Genomic DNA, 21,654 nt, shown 5'->3' with positions numbered 1-21,654 from the left:
AAAAAATAGAAGCAAAGCAAACAGACAAAAAACAAAACAAAAACAAGACAAAATATTACAAAAATGAGACACAAAACAACAAAATAACAATGAGCAATCTAGTATTTTACTTTATGATCCAAACAACTTGTCATGGTCTAGGAATAATTTTAAATTTATACTTTTACTAATTTGCAATCTGCAGTTAATGTCTTCTCTGTAATTTTTGCACTTTGAGGGCCGGATTGGACCCTCTGGAGGACCACTTTTGGCCCGCGGGCCTCATGTTTGACACCCCTGTCTAAGAGGGTAAAGGGGTTAAAAATGGGGAAACCTTTTCTTTCAGAAGCTGATGAAAACACGACAGAACAAACCTGCAGAAACACCTCCTCTGTAGACTCTGTTGGAAACGTCATCAACGAGGCCTTTTTCTGATTTAATCCTCCTGTTGTCCTCATTTACAGCCAGCAAAAAATATTGTTTCTTTGTCTGAAAACAATCCAAAAAATTCAGCAAAAAAATTCCCCAAATCTCAGAACATTTGCAAAACCTTCAGGAAGAACATTCCAATAATTCCTTAAACGTTTCCCTTAAAAGTTTTATTTTAAAAAAATCCCCCAAATGTGGCAAGAAAATAATGAAAAAAAATCTTTCAAAAAATCTTAAAAATATCTAAAATGATTTCACATATATCAGTAAAACTTCTAATATTTTCTTTAAGAACATTCACATAAAAATCAATGAATTTCACTGGATTTTGGTTGATTTTTTTGTGAATGTTCTTAAGAAACATTTTTAACTTTTCTTTTTTTCCACCAAAAAATGTTCAAAGATTTCCCAAAAATGTTGAAAATGTGGACATCAGAAGTTTCACTGTGAAAATGTTTTTTTCCCACATTTTCAAACTTTAAACCGGGTCAGTTTTGATCTGCAGGACGACACCAGGTTAATGATCAGACGATGGTATCAGCAGAACTTGAGCAGGTCGCAGACTCCAGCAGCTGAAGCCAGCGTTTGGTTTTGACTCCGTCTGCGTCCTCGACTCTTCGCAGCTGAAGATAGATGTTTGGTTGTCAGCATCTGTTGCTCGACAGCAGGCCTGTGAGGCCGAGCAGCAGTTTGATTGTGGTTTGTTTCGGCAGCAGAGCTCAGCGTGACTCGCCTTCAACCACTATTTCTTTGAAATTCCCCGGCTTTTGATGTCCATCTTTTTTTCTCTCTTTCTCTGCTGCCCTTCTCTGAATTTTAAAAAACGTGCGCTTGTGCAGCCTGTAGAAGAGAAGCCCTTGGCTTGTTTCCATCCTCCTCTTCCTCTTCTTTCATCTTCGGCTTGTTTAATACCTTCTCCCCGCTGCTATGTTAAACACTCGCTGATACTGTTTTCTAACGGTTTGTCTTCCTGCCTCTCTCTGTTTGTGTCCTCAGGATTTCCCTCTGCTCCGGCTGGATGACGTGGTGGGCGACCAGTCCAACATCGTGGGCTTCTCCATGCTCAACAGCAGCCACTCCTTCTACCTGGAGTTCATCAGGAGCCTCAACCTGTCCTGGAGGGAAGGCTGCGACATCAGCCCCTACCCAGGACCAGCGGTAAATACTCACTCAAAGCTCCCATATTCAGCCCCTTTTTAGCAAATTATTAAAAGTTTCTCATCTTTCTGTATCGTATATTTCAATGTTTCAGTTAAAATACGCCAAAGATGGTTTATTTCACCATGACTGTAGAAATCCTGCTTTTATTGTTGCTCTAAATGGGCTGTTTCATTGTCTGTAGCTTGAAATGCTGAGCCCGCCCCCTTCAGGAAGAAGACTCTCTGTGTCTGTGATTGACAGAGCAAAGCAATAGGTTAGCTAACATTGAGCTCTAACTTTCTCTCTGAGGGATCATTTCACATGGAAATCTATCAGTGAATTCACTGCACAGATGAGAAAAGTTTTATTGGGAATTCAGCTGCATTAAAATACAAAATATGTGAGCACAGAGAGCAGGAGAGAAGCAGAAAGACTGTAAGTTTAAGTTGCACTGAAACACAACAGGTGACATGAAAACACAGCAGCCTACTCATCCCTGTAACCCTTTGATGCCTGAATTTATGTACAAATACAGGAGGTCTTCCACTTCCATCAGAGTTCCATTCCTACTGATCTACGGAGTCAATTTTCTCCGTAAGTCTGAACTCTGATGAAAATGTAACCAAATCTATTCCGTGCATCACGATATTGATCAGTTCTTCATAAAGTCATGAATACCAAGGACTTCCATGCATGTAGGAATCATTTTACTGGAAGATAACAGAATATGCTGACCTGTTTTTACATCTTGACCCATGTTGGTCGGTGTTTCTTCCTGTTCCCAGTGTTTTATTCTATCTAATTTCACTTCCATGGAGACGGCTTTCCTTTTCTTCCAAGCATCAGAAGAGTCTGACTTACGCTGGGAGTCATAATGAAGGACAAAGTTAGTGAATGTAGCACAATCCAAGGTGGTGTACAACCAGAGAATGGAAACAAAGCCGTCTGATAGCATCATGACGACGAATTCATCCATTCCGCTCGTCAACTAGTTCCACATAACCAGTTCTGACGTAACGATGAAACGCTGTAAGTCGAGGACGCTGTAAACCGAGGACTTCCTGTGTATATTAAAAAATGAATTATTTGTGTTTTTGCTTTTCAAATGATGCTAAATTAAATGGAGCTTGCTAATTTGTCTGTAGCACATAGAATAGATATATGACAATAATAACAGAGGTCCCACTCCGAGTGGTCCTACCAGAAGCTAGTTCTTTAAAAGGTTCCTCGGTACGTATTGAATATACACAAACCGGCTTTGGGGGAATGGATACGATCTCACTGCAGTCTGGATGAAAGTGGTATGATGAGAATTTTTTAAGGGGTTAACTGCTTTCAGTTTGCTCTCATAGTTTCCATCATGTTGTCACAGTTTCCACAGAGCTCTGACTGGTGGGCTTACCATCAAAGCTAACATTAGCCACATTAGCCACACAACATGCTGACAATAAGGATTTTTCTATTGATGTGGGGACATTAGTGTCAAAAGTAAAAGTAATCCACTTCATCTTCAGTCCTTCAGATGCTGAATGTGCAGGAACACTTTTCTTCTTTTCCTCATCTGGTCCCTTTAAAATTTGTGTCTCTTTTGATGCTCAACTGTCACAATCAGTAACTGACACACTTCTTTAAAATCACTGAAAATAAAGTCAAGAAAGACCAGGACAACCAGAGTTTATTGTTCTCAGCCCACAGGTTACAGTAGATGCTTTAGTTGGATCAGTGCGGCAGAACCACTAATTAACTGCAAATAATGATAATAATACTGATTTAAAACATCTAAATTCTAAGAAATGGTCTGTCACTGCTGTGGATTATTATCTTTTTTGACTTGACAGTGTTAATTAATTTAAGATTATGTTTTATCCCGGTTATTAAAACATGCAGAAGGTATAATATTAAAGCACAAAAACACATCTCACCAATGCAATGGAGAGAAATTAGATTTTCTGTGTAGAAAATTGAGCTGCATCCAGTTTCAAGCTTAGATTTGGTTCATTTTCTGAACAGAACTGCATGATTAGTTCAAGGACCATTGGAAAGTTGAAAATCCAGCATTACTTTCTTTTTCTGACTCTGAAAAATGGTCCAATATTGTCATTACTAATAGTTTTGTTTGTGAATCTGCTGCTATGTTATGGGGTTTAGAGGGTTAAATAGGTAGAAGATCCTACACAAACACACCAAAACCACTAGAAATGACTAAAAAATGCAACTTTTTCTTGTTTTATTTAACCAACTCTCAGCAGCGTGAACAGAAACAAAGCTAAATGTGTGTGTCCTCCTTTCTTAATCATCTCAGACGGGGAATCGCTGCTCCAGATGATGAGCAGATAAATTAGGATCATGAGATAATGTCTTTTATACTTGGGCATAATTAGAAGTGTTAATCATGAGATCAAGGTGCGATATCCTGAGATAATAAGGGAACTAAATCATCAGGTTGAGCGGCCCCATTCCTTCCGTCTAATTTTTCGCTGCGTCTCTGCCTCCTCCGTAATGAATAGAGCCATCAGCAGGAATCCATCCCATCACTGCTGTTTGTCTCGTCTGCAGCTCTGATATCAGCCCAGCAATAAAAGCAGCTCTAATGAAGATAATAATAACGACAATAGAGTTTATCTCAATCACCGAGAATGGCGTCGTCACCGTGGAAAATGTCCCCCGGGGCTTTTATTGCTCATATTTATTCACTTGAGGTGCTTGACGGAAGTGAGAAGAACCATAAAGGTGGATATCTGACAGTAATGAACTCTGTGATTGGGATGATTATGGACGTCACTCGATGCTTGGATAAAGACGAAACAGTTCAACCTTCTAAAGTCTCTGCTAAAGGAGGCTCGAGGAAGATTAAAGCAAAAAACTAATTTATATAAAACCTATCTTATATTGTGGAAGCAGGATTTGAACTACTGAAACTTTACTATGCAGCAGGGGAATCAAAGTCATTTTAATTCAGGTTCCACATTCAGCAAAACTTGATCTCAAGTGGGTCGCGCCAGTAAATATTTATAAATGTATAAATAACCTAGAATAACTCCTAATTTGAATCACAAGTATCTGGAACTGAACAATCTAGTATTTTACTCTATGATCAAAATGACAGAAGTCAGATAAAAAAAGACAAAATATTACAAGGAGACACAAAACGACAAAAACAAGGGAAAAATTCACAAAGCACTATTTACTGCTACGCTACAGTAACGTGTCTTTAAACCTGCCGCCATGTTTTCTGGCAACGATCTGATCTCAGAGCTATAGTCACACATTTCTTCCTCCTCTATGAACCAGACGAGGAACGTCCAGGACCAAGCAGGCCGACGGCTGAGAGCTGCCAGTTCTTCTCACTGTCTCCACCTCTGTCTCCACCTCTGTCTCCACCTGTGTCTCCACCTGTGTCCCCACCTGTCTTCACCTGTGTCTCCACCTGTGTCTCCACCTCTGTCTCCACCTGTGTCTCCACCTGTGTCCCCACCTGTCTTCACCTGTGTCTCCACCTCTGTCTCCACCTGTGTCTCCACCTGTGTCTCCACCTGTGTCCCCACCTCTGTCTCCACCTCTGTCTCCACCTGTGTCTCCACCTCTGTCTCCACCTGTGTCTCCACCTGTGTCTCCACCTCTGTCTCCACCTGTGTCTCCACCTCTGTCTCCACCTGTGTCTCCACCTGTATCTCCACCTCTGTCTCCACCTGTGTCTCCACCTGTGTCCCCACCTCTGTCTCCACCTCTGTCTCCACCTGTGTCTCCACCTTTGTCTCCACCTGTGTCCCCACCTCTGTCTCCACCTGTGTCTCCACCTGTGTCTCCACCTCTGTCTCCACCTGTGTCTCCACCTGTGTCTCCACCTCTGTCTCCACCTCTGTCTCCACCTGTGTCCCCACCTCTGTCTCCACCTCTGTCTCCACCTGTGTCCCCACCTTTGTCTCCACCTGTGTCCCCACCTCTGTATCCACCTGTGTCTCCACCTGTGTCTCCACCTCTGTATCCACCTGTGTCTCCACCTCTGTCTCCACCTGTGTCTCCACCTGTGTCTCCACCTCTGTCTCCACCTGTGTCTCCACCTGTGTCTCCACCTCTGTCTCCACCTGTGTCTCCACCTCTGTCTCCACCTGTGTCTCCCCCCGTCTCTCCGTCTCTCTTCAGACTGTAATTAGTTCTCACCATCCAGCCTGAAACCATCGACTGGGAGAAGTCCAATCACACTCAGTCATACGTCCGTCTTCTTTATCAGCGGCTGACAGACCGCTGGGCTCTGCTTCCGTACGATTCGTCTGGTTCCCTCCGAGTATCGTTCTGACTGACAGCTGACCAAACAGCAGAACGTCAGGCCCTGATAGGATCCTATGAGCTGAACGCTGATAGCAGCACATGGAGGCACTCTTTCTTCTCTCTCTTATCGTTTCCTCACCTGTAGGAGCCCCGGAGAACATGCTTCTCTATTGTTTGTTCCACTCACAGTGTTTACCTTCTGGAATCTGAGCCTGAAAAACCCAAATTAAAGCGCCGACCTTCTGCAGCAGGAGGTCAAACCCAACAGAACGGATAAAAGACGGAGGCAGGATTCAGAAACACCACTTTCTGTGTTCTGCCACCACGTTAGAGGGACGGTTTTACTGAAATACACGTTTAAAAATGTATTTTAATCATCAAAAATTACAATATTTTTCTACGAATACTGACCTATAATAATAATAATAATAATAATAATAATAATAATAATAATAATAATAATAATAATAATAATGACAATAATAATGGCTATTGTTGGATTAATGTGTTTTCATCAATTTATATATGTGTGTATAATATGTGTATGTCAGTACTTATTTTTATCATTAAATTTATTTAATTATGTTTATTTTTATACATGTTAGGTAATTTTATTGTCAATTTCCGCTCTGAAAAATTAAAATCCCCCAAAATAAAAGAAATCTCATATAAAATTAAGGCAAGAAAATGTTGTTTAATCATAGAAAATTGCAATATTTTTCTGAGAATATTGACCTCTCATTATAACAACAGCAATAATAATAATGATAATAAAGGCCGTTTAATTATATGAATTTCTATATATTTTAGATAACTTTTTTGTCAATTTCCTCTGAATTAAATGAAATTAAAAATCCCCCAAAATACGCAAAACTCATATAAAATTAAGATGAGAAAATTACATTATTTTTCCAAGAATATTAACCTCTAAAAATAATTAGAGGTCAATAAAATAAATAATAAAAATTTGATAAAAACACATTCATTCAACATTTTGTTGTGAAAATGTCTAATTATGCAGTTATTCTCTAATTAATGAATCAGTTTATGCAAAATGACAGAACCAGTTCTTCTTTTTCTGTTAATTGTTTCTAATTCTAATTTTAGAAATTAAACTTCAGTTTAACAGTATCAATGTGTGAATGGTTATTAATTTATGGTCAATTTAAACTGTATTTAAAGCCTTGAACAAAACACTATTCTGTTTTTCCATAATTATGTATTTTTTAATGTTATTTTAGATTAGATGTGTACATTCAAGGTTAATTATTGCACTTTTATTGATATTTTAGTGTTTTTCAAAACAACAATCCTTCAAACTGTAAAGGAAGAAGTGTGTAAACTGACAGATGTAGTTGTTCATCCTGCTGAACCACAGAGTGAATAATGGAGATATAATAAATAAATATATAATAATGAGTCAGGGACTCTCATGTTATTCAACTGGGTCTAAAAATTCTCGTATATATTTCTGGTGACTGTGATGCAACAGAAATGATGAACAATAATGCTGCTTCCATTTTAGTCACAGAGAAAGGAAGCCGGCGTGTCCATCTGATGTTTTAACAATCCTGGTACCAACAATCATAAGTCACCAGAACTGAACCGCTGGACTTTTAAGTTTCTTTTAGTACTTTCTTCTGAGGTTTCTGCTCAGACCTGCAACCACTGACTGATTGTATTGAGTAAAATAAGCAACAGCTCACTGATTCATATCATTTCTAACAATTGATGTAAAACAAAGACGTTCTTTGCACATTTGTTTCATGATACAGGTACGAAGAAGAGGGAGGAGCACATCTAAAGCCTGTATTTATGAATACAGGAGGTCCTCGGTTTACAACGTCCTCGACTTACAGCGTTTCATCGTTACATCAGAACTGGTTATGTGGAACTAGTTGATGAGTGGAGCAGATGAATACGTCGTCACATGGCGCTATCAGACAGCTTTGTTTCCATTCTCTGGTTGTACTCCACCTTGGATTGTGCTACATTCACTAGCTTTTTATCCTTCATTATGACTCCCAGCGTAAGTCAGACTCTTCTGATGCTTGGAAGAAAAGGAAAGGCGTCTCCACGGAAGTGAAATTAGACAGAATAAAACGCTGGGAACAGGAAGAAACACCGACCAACATGGGTCCAGATGTAAAAACAGGTCAACATATTCTGTTATCTTCCAGTAAAATGATTCCTACATGCATGAAAGTCGTTGGTATTCATGACTTTATGAAGAACTGATCGATATCGTGATGCACGGAACGGATTTGTTTACATTTTCACCAGAGTTCTGACTTACGGAGAAAATCGACTCCGTAGATCAGTAGGAACGGAACTCTGATGGAAGTGGAGGACCTCCTGTATTTGGAAGTTTTGCTTTAGAAACCATTAATGGAAATTACACAAAATCTAAGAAAATCCTCATTTTAGTCTGGCTTGAGGTGGTTTTAGACTTTTTCTAAGAGTTAATGAGCCTCCTGGGAGATCAAAACACCTTTTTAAAACCTCACACCTGATCAGACTTTTGTCGTTCTCGTAACTTCAGACAGTTTATCGGATATGAAACACTTCCTGAAGACTTCTCTGCATTTTTCTATTGTAGATGGACACTTCTGTCAGTATTTATTGCAGCCATGGTAGGGGTTAGGGTTACAGCGCCACCTTCTGGACACAACGCACTGAGCTCTTTATTCTCTCTAAAGCAGTTTATAGAAAAAAAAAATCACATTTTCTTTCTCTTTAAAATGTTTGGCATTGTTTCAAACATTCATTTCCAATTTGCTTGACGATTCCCTTAAGACCCAGCGAGTGTTTGGGAGTCTGTTAATTTAATCCGAACACAAACAGGACCGTTAGAACCACAGCTGGAGGTTTTAGGCAGCTGGAACTAAACGGCAGTGGGGTTGTTCTGGATAAACTGCTGCAGACTGACATGTAAACACACTGGGAGCTCGTTGGCTGGGAATTCAGCTTTATTTACACTGGTTCTGTTCAGGTTTTGATGGTTTTCTGTGTTGTTTTGTGTGTGTTGAAGCTGTCGTCGGCCCTGATGTTCGACGCCGTCCACGTGGTGGTGAGCGCCGTCCGGGAGCTGAACCGCAGTCAGGAGATCGGAGTGAAGCCGCTGAGCTGCACCTCGCCGCTCATCTGGCAGCACGGAACCAGCCTGATGAACTACCTACGCATGGTAAACACAGGATTCAACACGACTCACACAGCGGCCTCACTTCTCACTCATTTAGTCACTCTACTTAAGCAGATAAAACCCGCTGAGGTCAGGATCTCTTTCAGAAGGGCGACCACACGTCATAAAGCTGTTACAAGTTCAAACGTACAATTCTGAAGGCGCAAAAGTTTTCTACAATACCAAGTGCAGGAGTCTGGAATTTTTACACTTTGCAATGTCGTTGAAAAAGTCTTCAGAATAAAGTAGAGCAGGGTTGTCCAACATGTGGCAGGCGGACCGCACGTTGGACACCCCTGCTCTACTTTATTCAGCAGACTTCTTGTGGTAGAGAGTCGCTGCAGGCTTTTTATTTCTCTGCATCCTCTCCTGTCTTCCTCCTTCTTTCCTCTTTCATTTCCATGCTATTTGATTTATTCTCATCCTCCTCTCCCCTTCTGTTTTTGTCCAGCTGCCACTTCTGGTTTCCTCCGTCCGCTGAGGATGCCTCCCTCCTCTTCCTCCTCCTCCTCACACTCTTCTCCCTCCTCTCCCTCCTCTTCCTCCTCTTCCTCCTCTCCCTCCTCTCCCTCCTCTTCCTCCTCTCCCTCCTCTTCCTCCTCTCCCTCCTCTCCCTCCTCCTCCTCCTCCTCCTCCTCCTCCTCCTCCTCCTCCTCCTCCTCCTCCTGTCCCTCCTCTCACTCCTTTCCCTCCTCCTCCTCCTCCTCCTCCTCACACTCTTCTCCCTCCTCTTCCTCGTCTTCCTCCTCTCCCTCCTCTCCCTCCTCTTCCTCCTCTCCCTCCTCTTCCTCCTCTCCCTCCTCTCCCTCCTCTTCCTCCTCTTCATCATCTCTACGTCATGTTTGGCAGCAACCAGAGACCTCCCTCTCCCCGTCTCTCTCGCCTCACTGTTTTTGGGATGTAATTCATCCTGAGTCGCGCACACACACACACACACACACACACACACACACACACACACACACACACACACACACGCACTCATCGTGTACGTGCACACAGTTGCAGCGGGATGCATGCTCCAGTGCACATGCATCACATGAGTCTCACACTTATTTGCACATTCCAGCGAACACACACCCAGCAGCAGCAGCTCTGTCAGCAATCTGATGAACTGTTTCCTGTGTGTGTGTGTGTGTGTGTGTGTGTGTATGTGTGTGTGTGTGTGTGTGTGTGTGTGTGCGTGCGTGTGTGTGTGTGTGTGTGTGTGTGTGTGTGTGTGTGTGTGTGTGTGTGTGTATTTTTGCTTTTTCCTCTGGCCTTAGCATCTCTGAATCAACAATTGTCTTCTGGTGCCTCTGATTCAGCTCTTGTAGTTTATACAACAGTTGGTCCAAAATGAGGGTTTGGGTTCATATTTTTCCGACCACAGGTAGGTCAGGACCTCTGAAGCACTAAACCCGGGTTTAAAAGGCATTTCAAAATCTGCAAAATGACACCATTTACCAGCTTCAAATGTGTGATGTGCTGTTTGGTCAGGAAAACTAAACAACTCTACACTGTAAAAAATGTTTGTAATTTTAGGATGAAAAACTGTCAAACCATGATGGTAAAAGTCTGTAAACTCTAAAACAGTTGGATGCCATTTACTTTAACACTGAATCACCATAAATAAGGTAATCAGGACAAAAGTGTGTTTTTTAGATTTTTTTCTCTTGATAAAACACATTTCCCGACTCCTGCACAGTTTTTAGTGGAAAAATGCCGTAATATGTAGAACAATGCTGTAATTTTTGCATTTATTTCTCTAAAAGAATTCAGTTTTTCCCAGTTAATCACTTTATTCTACCTAAATATTCACCACAAATAAGCCATGTGCTTTAAACACATTCTGTAAAAAACACTTTGCTATAACTAGCAGTCACATGACGAAGATTTAGGGACTTTTCAACTGAACTGCAGGCAGTGTTTAACCAGAACAGAGCAGAGAGGAGTAATATGGAAATAATAGTAATATCAGTAGGGATGTCTGATATCATCGGCCCGATATTGGCATAAAAATGTAATATCTGTCAATATCGTTACTGGGTTTTTTTGTCTATCATGTAAACCGATAAAATTCTTATTTTTGGTCATCTTGTGTATAATTTTTGTCCTTTTGTCTCTTGTTTTTGTCATTTTGTGTATAATTTTTGTCATTTTGTGTCTCGTTTTTGTCGCTCTGTGTCTCATTTTTGTCATTTTATGTCTTGTTTTTGTTGTCTTGCATCTCGTTTTTGTTTTTTTGTGGCTCATTTTTGTTGTTTCTTGGCTCATTGTTATTGTTTTGTGGCTTGTTTTTGTTGTTTTGTGGCTTGTTTTTGTTTTTTTTGTGTCTCATTTTTATTGTTTTGTGGCTCGTTGTTTTTTTGTGGCTCGTTTTTGTTGTTTTATGGCTCGTTTTTGTTGTTTTGTGTCTCGTTTTTGTTGTGTCTCGTTTTTGTTTTCTTGTGCCTCGTTTTTGTTGTTTTGCGTCTCGTTTTTGTTTTTTTGTGTCTTGTTTTTGTCATTTTGTGTCTCAGTTTTGTCCGTTTTACACAGACAATGCTTGCATTTGAAAATGCATGTAATGGGGCTTCACAATAAAATTAATTCCACCACAGGAGATCTGTGATGTTGCCTAGAATAAGTTAAATAGCCCACAGATATCGGTATCGGTTGATATCGTAATTGGAATTTGAGAGTTGGACAAACTTGACAAAAAAGCCAGTATCAGACATCCCTAAATATAATTCGTTAAAAATCAACCTTACATAGACTCACTATTATTTGAGGTTTGGTAGCAGCTGTTGGAAGTAGGGAAATATCTGCACAATGTTTTGAAATGTTTGACAACTTTTGTAAATGAAGTCATCAAGGAATTTATTTTTTTTTCGTTTTTAATGATTCATGCTGTTCTAAGTGTGTTTCGCTGCACAGAAGACATTTCTGACTTCTCTCCTAGCCATGGTTGTTGTGTTTCCATAGAGATACAGGACTTTGTGCTGCAGTGAAAAATGCACCACAGTGAGGACAAATGTGAAAAAACTCCTGGGTTAAACAAATTGTTGTTATCTGAGAGTTGATAATGCTTCATGGATTCTTAGTCATGTTTCCTTTTCAGGGATTCTGGATAAACGTTTCGTCTTGAGGCCAGCAGCTCGTCCCTTTAAAGACTTCTAGATAAACATCGCTGCTACAGAAAGCTCTTCACGTCTGACATCTGATTGACTTTTCTGTTCTGGTCCGCTGACGACGTTTCTCTGTCTTTGCGTCTCGTTCCAGGTGGAGTACGACGGTCTGACGGGTCACATCGAGTTCAACAGCAAAGGACAGAGGACCAACTACACCCTGAAGATCCTGGAGAAGCACCCAGTGGGACACAAGGAGGTCAGTGGTCAGCCTTAGAGCTTCACTTAGCATTTAGCTCCACTCTGCTGTCGTCCTGCGGGTCAAATTGACCCGTTTTAAAGTTCGAAAATGTGGAAAAAAAATACATTTTCACAGTAAAAACATCCACATTTTCAACATTTTTGGGAAATTTTTGAACTTTTTTTGGTGGAGAAAAGAAATATTAAAATAATGTTTCTTTAAGAACATTCACAAAAAATCCAGCAAAATTCGCTGGATTTTGGTTGATTTTTATATGAATGTTCTTAAAGAAAATATTTGAAGTTTTACTGATATATATGGAATCACTTTAGATATTTTTAGGATTTTTTTCAGGAGATTTTTTTCATTTTTTGAAAATATTTACCATTTTTATTTTATTTTATTTTTAAATTTTATTTCTTGCCAAATTTGGGGATTTGTTAAAAATAAAACTTCTAAAGGAAAGTTTTAAGGAATTTTTGGAATTTTCTTCCTGAAGATTTTGCCAATATTCAATGAATTTTGGGATTTTTTTTTTTTCTGAATTTTTGAGTTTTTTTCAGACAAAGAAACAACATTTTTTGGTGCCTGTAAATGAGGACAACAGGAGGGTTAATTCTCAGTGTATTAGCAGCAGCAGGTGAGTTATATGTGAACAGACAGGAAGAGTTTCCTCTGACCACGGTCACGTTTCATTGGGAATCCCAGAGTTCAGAGGGACACTGGCCCCAGTAAGCACTTCTCTCATTGGTCCGTCGATAAAATCCATTCAAACGGACTCCTGAGTGTCGCTCTCTGACCTCAGATTAGCATTAGTAGGTCAGAGATCAGTGGAAGGTCAAATGGCTGCTGGGCAACGGGTTAAACATGCTGTAAAAAGTAATGTGGTAGTATTTTATTTTTTATTTATATGTTTATTTAATAGGGACAGAGCAAGAAGCATTGTTACAATAACTGATGCCATGTTCATAGGTCAATAACTAACAGCTAATTCGCAGACCAGGTCCCTGACACATACAAAAACAACAATAAATACAACAATCAATGTTACATGAATGTATACATTAAACACATTTACATATAATAAAATACCCTGGATTTAAACGACCTCCTTTAACACAAATAAGTGCTCTGAATTTCCTCCAGGGCGTCTCAGACGAGTGCAAAAAACTCCAAAATACTGCTTAATATTCTTAAAATTGTGTCTCATTTTTGTTATTTTGTGTCTCATTTTTGTCATCTTGTGTCTCATTTTTGTCGTTTTTAGGTCTCATTTTTGTTGTTTTGTGTCTCGTTTTTGTCGTTTTGTGTCTTGTTTTGTTTGTTTCTTTAGTTAGAGAGCACTTTTCAGAATCCAAGTTCCAAAGTGCTTCACAAGGGCAGAAAAGGAAAACAGATTAACCCCCTGAGCCCCAAAGGAGAGATACCTAACTACTCACATTTTTAATTTGTTTTGTCTTCTCTGTGCTTCGTGTAAACACCACCTGCAGTTAAGTCCCTACATTTTTCTCACGTGACTGTTCACATCTGAGATATCAATAACAATATAATAATAATAATAGTAATAACTTTATTTCTATAGCAGCCTGAAGAACAGCATTCACAAAGAGCTTTACAGTTAAAATATGAACACAGATAATCAGACAAGATATAGGAGGCCAGTCAGAGCAGTCAGTTAAAATAAATAATCAAAGTGATAATAAATTAAATGAATATTTAGCTAGATTAGCACCCAACTCAAACAAGGGAACTCTTTTACTCTCTGCCTTTACAAGTTTTCTAAAGTGTCCCGTCATGATGCTGCCACCTCCATGCTTCAGGGTGCAGATCATGTGTTTGTAATGATGTGAAGAGTTTGGTGTCTATCCAACAGTCGGATGGTCATAAAGCTCCATCCTGGTCTCTTCAGACCAAAGAACCTTCTTCCAGGTGTCTTCAGAGTCCCCACATGTCTTCTGGTGAACTCTAGTCCAGATTTATTTGGAGCTTTTTCAACAGTCTTTCTCTTTAACTGGTGAAGATCAGGCTGCTGTATGTCAGTCTGCATCTCCTTAAGGGGAGTCATAGTTGTCTTGGTGGCCTTCCTCACTCGTCTCTCTCTTGTAAAGTCAGTTTTTGTGGTGTCCTGCTCAGACTAGATTCATCCATGTGCCGTTTTCCCTCTATGTCTTAATAATGGCTTTAACTGGACTCCAGGGGATATTCAGAGACATGGACATTTCCTTTAATTCATCCCCTGACTCCTGCTTTTCAATGACCTTTCACAAGGTTTGATAAGATAAGATAAGATAAGATATACTTTACTTTTACAGTGTTCTATAGTCTCCATGGTGCAGTTATAGCCAGAGTACTGATCCAGTGACTGTATTTACACTAGAATCACATGGGATTCATTCTTCTATCACCAATCAGCTGCACCTATGCTGAATTCAGTGAGTTCCTTTAAAGTGGGTGAATGCTTACCATTTATTTTGCGTTTTATATTTTTAATTAAATGACATTACTTTATAGAATCTGTTTTCATTTTGAGTAAAGGAGACTTCTTTTGTGTTGTATTTTTAAAAAAGCTAAACTCTATTGACCATGAGTCAACAGTAAAGAGCGAAAAACAGTGAGATCTTCTAAAGGAGGTGAATAGTTTACATAGACGCTGTAAGTATGAGGGATTAATAAATTATCTATCTATCTATCTATCTATCTATCTATCTATCTATCTATCTATCTATCTATCTATCTATCTATCTATCTATCTATCTATCTATCTATCTATCTATCTATCTATCTATCTATCTATCTATCTATCTATCTAAAGTCAGAGTTCACATTTGTTGCTGTTTTCTTTGTGTTTTCTTTCTTTATTGTTTCATTCTAATTATTATTTTGAGTATTTCCCAACGTGTTTTCAAGTAAGTTCATCCTGTGGTCTGATTTAAAGACGGATCCTCCTTGTTGATCTTCAGAAATGTCCAGTTTTACACAGGAACAGCGTTCACAAACATCACAGACGCTGAGATGATGAAAAAACTCTGTCAATCAGTGGACTTTAAATGATAGAAACTCAGAAAAATAGCAGAGACGGGCCTTAGTTTTGGAGTTTTGCTGTAAACGATGTGTGACAAGGCTTGAAAAGTGTTTTTTTAGAGGCTAAAAAAAGCAAAAACAGCAGTAAGATAGATGGAAGAGGCTGGACATGATGGCAGGAGGAAATGATGGCCCTCAGGGAAGGAGTGGTCCCTGCTCTTCATCAGCCGGTCTCCATGGTGACAGCATCCAACAGCTGATAGATACACCAACAACAGCATCCAACAGCTGATAGATACACCAACAACAGCATCCAACAGCTGATAGACACACAAACAGCAACATCCAACAGCTGATAGATACACAAACAGCTCAGAAACAGGTCAGCTGGGGTCAGGTAGTGGGATGAGGAGGGTGTCCGGTCAGCAGACGAGTGTTTCGGTGCTTCGGTTGGTATTTCTGGCCTGGTTTAACCCTCCTAACGAGCCGGGAGGAGTCGGATCCTCCCTCATCGATTGTGCAGCGATCATTATTCAGCTTCCTCCACCTGCTCCTCACAATGCTTTAATGACTCTCATCTGTTTGTCTGCTGACCTCCATCCTTCAGTTCCTGCTTTAACTTCTGATCGTTCGCTCGGCTTCTAAAATTCTCCATCTTCTGCCGGCTGTCGTCATCATCTTCCATCATCTTCATCATCTTCATCGTCTTTCTGGTTTGAGAGAGAATATTTGATTGTAGGAAGTTAAACCCATTTCAGATATTTTAGCTCATCCAGTAGACGTAGAATCTATGTCTTTGAAAGTCTTTTCAGGTTACATCTGCAACCTTAAGGTTCCTAAACTGACTCCTGCACAATGTCGAACTGTGAAAATGCTCTTGTTTTTGACATTTTGGTTTCAAACCTTCAACACATAACTGCTTTGTTCCAGAGACAAACCATCACGCTATAGGAAGACGTGAGTTCAAAAACCTCATTCTGCTGAATGGCATTTATAAATATAATGCTAAGAAGTTAGAAAGTGAATGTTTATTGTATTTACAGTCATGGAAAAAAATATTAGACCACCCTTGTTTTCTTCAGTTTCTTGTTCATTGTAAGTATTCCACAATTACTTAATATGCTTTTCTGATGACGTTGCTGCCAGATTTTTAGTTTTTTATTTAACAGGGCTGTTTTTAGAGTAGCTTCACTTCTCAGATATTGTAATTTCTTTCCCACAGTTTCTCAAAATGTTTATAGTGTTGCAAATGGTACTAGTGTGATCATTTCTCCTCAAAACCAACAGACAGGTATCACCATTTCTGTGTTTAATTAGTTCGCGAGACATGATACATACAGTCATGGAAAAAATATTAAGCCACCTTGTTTTCTTCAATTTTGTGTTCATTTTAATGCCTGGTCCAACAAAAGGTACATTTGTTTGGACAAATATAATGATAACAACAAAACTAGCTTATTAGAGTTTAATTTCAGAGCTGATATCAGACGTTTTCCATGGTTTTCTTGATAATAACCAGAATCCCTTCAGGTCTTCCATCAATATTTATGGCATTGTTCTGCCAAAAACAGCTTTTAGGATTCCATGTTTTCTTTTCTGTCTGTTTTAGTCCCTTGATCCACACAGGAGTTAGTACTGATTCATAACCATTGTTTCTGATGACTGCAGCAGCTATGCGTCTTGGCGTCTCATGGATTTAGATCTGGTGATTGAGCAGCCAAGGCATGGTTCCAATGTTCTGGTTCTCCAGCCATTGTCTTGTTGGAAAATCCAGTCATTGGAGGCAGGAAAGAATTTTCCAGCTGATGGAAGAAGACTGTTTTCTAGAGTAGCCCCAAACATGACCTGGTTCATTTGCCCTTTTGATGATTTCTGTCTCGTTTTTGTCACTTTGTGTCTCATTTTGTCATTTTGTGTCTCGTTTATTGTCTTTTTGTGTCTCATTTTTGTCTTTTTGTGTCTCGTCGTTTTGTGTCTCATTTTTGTCTTTTTGTGTCTCATTTTTGTCGTTTTGTGTCTCTAACTCATGTCCTCCCTTCTCCTCCTCAGATCGGCATCTGGTACTCCAACAACACGTTGGCCATGAACTCCACCTCTCTGGACCTGAACGCCTCAGAGACTCTGGCCAACAAGTCTCTGATCGTCACCACCATCCTGGTAAAGAACCCGTCGTACCGAGGCGTTAGACGTCATCGCCAGCGCTCCTCTGTGTCTGAACCTGCTGCTTCTGTTCTGACAGGAAAACCCGTACGTGATGCGCAAGTCCAACTACCAGGACTTCCAGGGCAACGACCAGTACGAGGGCTTCTGTGTGGACATGCTGCGGGAGCTGGCCGACATCCTCAAGTTCTCCTTTAAGATCAAGCTGGTGGACGACGGGCTGTACGGAGCGCCGGAGCCCAACGGAAGCTGGACCGGGATGGTGGGGGAGCTGATCAACAGGGTGAGTGACGAGGAGGAGAAAGGCCTCAGATTAATAAATACTATATTCTATGTTCTATATCAGAGGAGTCAAACTCATTCTATTCCAGGTTCCACATTCAGCCCAGTCTGATCTCTAGTGGACCAGACCAGTAAAACCACAGCATAGTAACCTATAAATAACCACAACTCCACTTTGTTTGAGAGCAAAAAAGTACATTCTGGAAATGTTCGCATTTAAGGAATTATCTTTGTACAAAACATTATGAAAAAAACTGAAATTTCTGAAGAAAAATAAATTCAGTTTCATCAACATTCAGCCTCAGTTTATCATTCACATAAAATGTATTACAAAAATGAGACACACAATGACAAAAGTGAGACAAATGACACAAAGCAAAACAACAAAGCGACAAAAAAATGGACAAACAACAGAAATGAGACAAAAAAATTACACAAATGACAAAAGCGAAAAACAAAATGACAAAAAAGTAGACAAATAACACAAGATGACACAAACAATGTTCAAAACAACAGATAAAGCAAAACACAAAATGACAAATACAAGACAAAAAAGAAATACAAAACGACAAAAATGACAAAAACATGAGACAAATGGCAAAAATCAGACAAAAAAAGAACAAGAAAACAAGACAAAAATGTTACAAAAACGAGACAACACGACAAAAGCGTGAAACAAAATGGCAAAAAATGAGACAAACAACACGAAACAAAACGAGACAAAAAAAAGACAAAAAATGAGACAAACGACATGCAACAAAACAAAAATGAGATAAAAAAGTTTTAAAGCAATAAAAAATGGACAACACAAAAGACAACACAAAAACGACAAACGATACACAAAACAACAAATAAAACAAAACACAAAATGACAAACAAGACAAAAAACACAAGCGAGACAAAAGGAAACACAAAACGACAAAAAAAGAAACAAAATGACAAAAACAAGACAAAATATTACAAAAACGAGACACAAAATGACAAAAGCGAGGAACAAAATGAGACAAATGACACAAAATAAAACAAAAAAGAGACAAAAAGTTAGAAAGCAACAAAAATATGGACAAATGACAAAAATTTGACAAAAAATGACAAACGTGGGAAACAAAATGACAAAAAACAGACTAACAACACAAGCAAGACAAAAAAGAAACACAAAACGACAAAAACATGAGGCAAACAACAAAAATTTAGACCAAAAAAGACAAAAAAACTAGACAAAATATTACAAAAATGAGACACAAAATGACAAAAGAACAATAAACAATCTAGTATTTTACTTTCTGATCAAAACAACTTGTCATGGTCTAGAAATGATTTTAAATTTATAGTTTTACTAATTTACAATCTGCAGTTAATGTCTTCTCTGGAATTTTTACACTTTGAGGGCTGGATTGGACCCTCTGGAGGACCGGTTTTGGCCCGTGGCCCTCATGTTGGACACCCCTGGTTTACAGTAAATGACTGCATTTGACTCACAGCCTCTAGTTCTAAACATATTATGGTGTTTTTACTCACTTTTTGTCTCTCCTACAACGTCCATTACAGTTACAGGCAAATGGAAAAAAAACAAATTAGGCGATGATGTCATCTAGCGACTCTTAGAACAGCCAATAGCGACTCTCCTTACTAAAGAGTTGGCACCAATGAGACGACGGGCGTCAGTATCAAGCTGTTTAGACTCATATCCAGCTTTCTTTTTTCTGATTCATATTTTCACTCCGACTTTGGAATTTTCTGCCTTTAAATGATTTTTCATAAACAATGCAAATCATTCCAGTCATTACAGAAGCTGACATTATGTTGCTGCCTTAATTAGTTTTGTGAATTCTGCATTCAAAAAAGAGCAAAAATATCCTTCAAACATCCGGCTGCTTCACAGTTCAGGAGCTTTTAGAAATTTCCTAAATGGCAACATAATTATAATTATTTCATTGGCCTTTTCAAGCTTCGGCACAAAGAGATTTACTGAATAAAAGATCTGAGCCACGTGCACAACCCATTCCTGTTAAAGCTTTTAGAACATGAGAGCAGAGATATTAATGCAATTAGACCCAGACGTGAAACAAACTGAAGTTCACAACAAAAGATGCAATCTCATGTTTATAAATGAGCAAAATGCAAATATAAGAGAGAAACTTAGGGGAAGGAAATAAATCACATTAAAATAAGATGAAAGCATAAAAGATCTGATCAGGAAAATACTATGAATAAAAAATAAAAATTCCAACTCAGAATACAACGATCCTGCAGTGGAAATAAAATGATTTCTATAGAACCTATAATAAAAATGACACTCAGGTAAAATCTGCTCCAACATTTCCTGTCCGGAAACTTCATCACTTCAGTCCCTAAAATTCAAACCATGAGACGTGGAAGTCTGCAGATAACCTGAGCAAAGATTCACAAGAAATGTCTGAACCAGATGAACCCACTGGACCTGCAAAGAAAATGAAAATATTACCCCAAAATCACACAATCCTTGAACTACTTATCTATCGAACGCTCTTATGTCGGGAAAGTCAACTAAATCTGAGCTTGAATTTTTTTATATATTTTTAAAAATATGTTATTCTGTGTCTCATTTCAAAATTTGCTAAAAATAAATGGCATTGGATTTCCCAGATTCTGTAAAAAAAAAAAAAAAAAATGTGCAGAACTAGGACACCATCAGTGACTCAGCTACGACCAACAGGCAAATGATAGAAAATCCCTAACTTTTAGGTTGAACTGCAGGCCGTGTTCAGAGACAATTATGTAAAAATGGAAGCAGTGAAATATCTTTGCTCTGTGAAGTCACTATTTTCCAAGCATTGTTCTCACCTGTGGTCACCTGGCAAATGCTGTAGAATAGAATAGAATAGAATAGAATAGAATAGAATAGAATAGAATAGAACAGAACAGAACAGAACAGAACAGAACAGAACAGAACAGAACAGAACAGAACAGAACAGAACAGAACAGAACAGAACAGAATAGAATATCCTTTATTAGTCCCAAAAGGGGAAATTTGCAATGCCACAACAGCAAAGTGACAGAAAGGAAAATCTAAATAAATAAAGACATAAGATATATACACTATATACACAAAAAAATCTGATAAAATACACACAAAAATACTAATAACACAAATTTAAGAATGTTTACAAACGATAAACAAATTGTACACGTTGATTCTCGGGTTTTTAATTGTTTTAAATAAATACTGACAGAAAGTCAAATTATTGAACAGCATTTTTCTGAATGAAAATGAGCATCTCAGCATTGTTGCCATGTATTAGATTTCTGTTCTCATTGGAGACATTGGACATTGGAGATGGAGCTGAACAACCGTTCGCTGTCTAACCTGGTACAGAAAAATCCAAAGGAGACCAATAATTCCAAACCACAGACATGTTGTTAGCCAGGCACAGCTAGCGTGTTACTGCAGCCACACCTGTTTACACGCTTCATGACGCAGTTTCATGATGTCATTATTTGCACACTGGTAAATGTCAGCAAAATCCAGACAGTATTTTATCGGTTTTCATGATAGGCGAAAATAAATGATAAGGATATTGACTGATACTACATTTTTATGACAATATCAGGCCAATAATATCAGACATCCCTACGGGTTACACCTGTGGACACTTGGTAGATTGTAGGTTTTTCAGTATTTGTAGATCAATAATCTAAGATTGTAACTTGTTTTACGTGTATATTATAGCATTATAATACAGGAGGTCCTCGACTCACATCAGAGTTCCGTTCCTACTGATCTATGTAACCTGATTTTCTCCGTAAGTCGGAACTCCAGTGAAAATGTAACCAAAGTCGTTCCGTGCATTATGATATCGATCAGTTTACATATTAGTACAACT

The 21,654-nt window shown here is 38.9% G+C and overlaps 1 protein-coding gene across 2 annotated transcripts in view; it reads left to right on the top strand.

The window, feature by feature from the left end:
• The window catches only part of LOC111567355 (glutamate receptor ionotropic, kainate 5-like), a 320,960-nt gene that overhangs the window by 226,813 nt on the left and 72,493 nt on the right, over positions 1-21,654 (top strand). For both annotated transcript variants that reach the window (XM_055018245.1, XM_055018246.1), the window contains exons 9-13: positions 1,405-1,566; positions 8,849-9,001; positions 12,242-12,346; positions 17,399-17,506; positions 17,589-17,792. In XM_055018245.1, the coding sequence (XP_054874220.1) occupies positions 1,405-1,566; positions 8,849-9,001; positions 12,242-12,346; positions 17,399-17,506; positions 17,589-17,792 (732 nt within the window). The remainder of the gene's footprint in view (positions 1-1,404; positions 1,567-8,848; positions 9,002-12,241; positions 12,347-17,398; positions 17,507-17,588; positions 17,793-21,654) is intronic.

Source organism: Amphiprion ocellaris, chromosome 15, assembly GCF_022539595.1.
Source record: "Amphiprion ocellaris isolate individual 3 ecotype Okinawa chromosome 15, ASM2253959v1, whole genome shotgun sequence".
Taxonomy (NCBI): Eukaryota; Metazoa; Chordata; class Actinopteri; family Pomacentridae; genus Amphiprion; species Amphiprion ocellaris.
The sequence above is the reverse complement of the archived record's forward strand: the minus strand, read 5'-3'. Positions and strand labels throughout refer to the sequence as shown.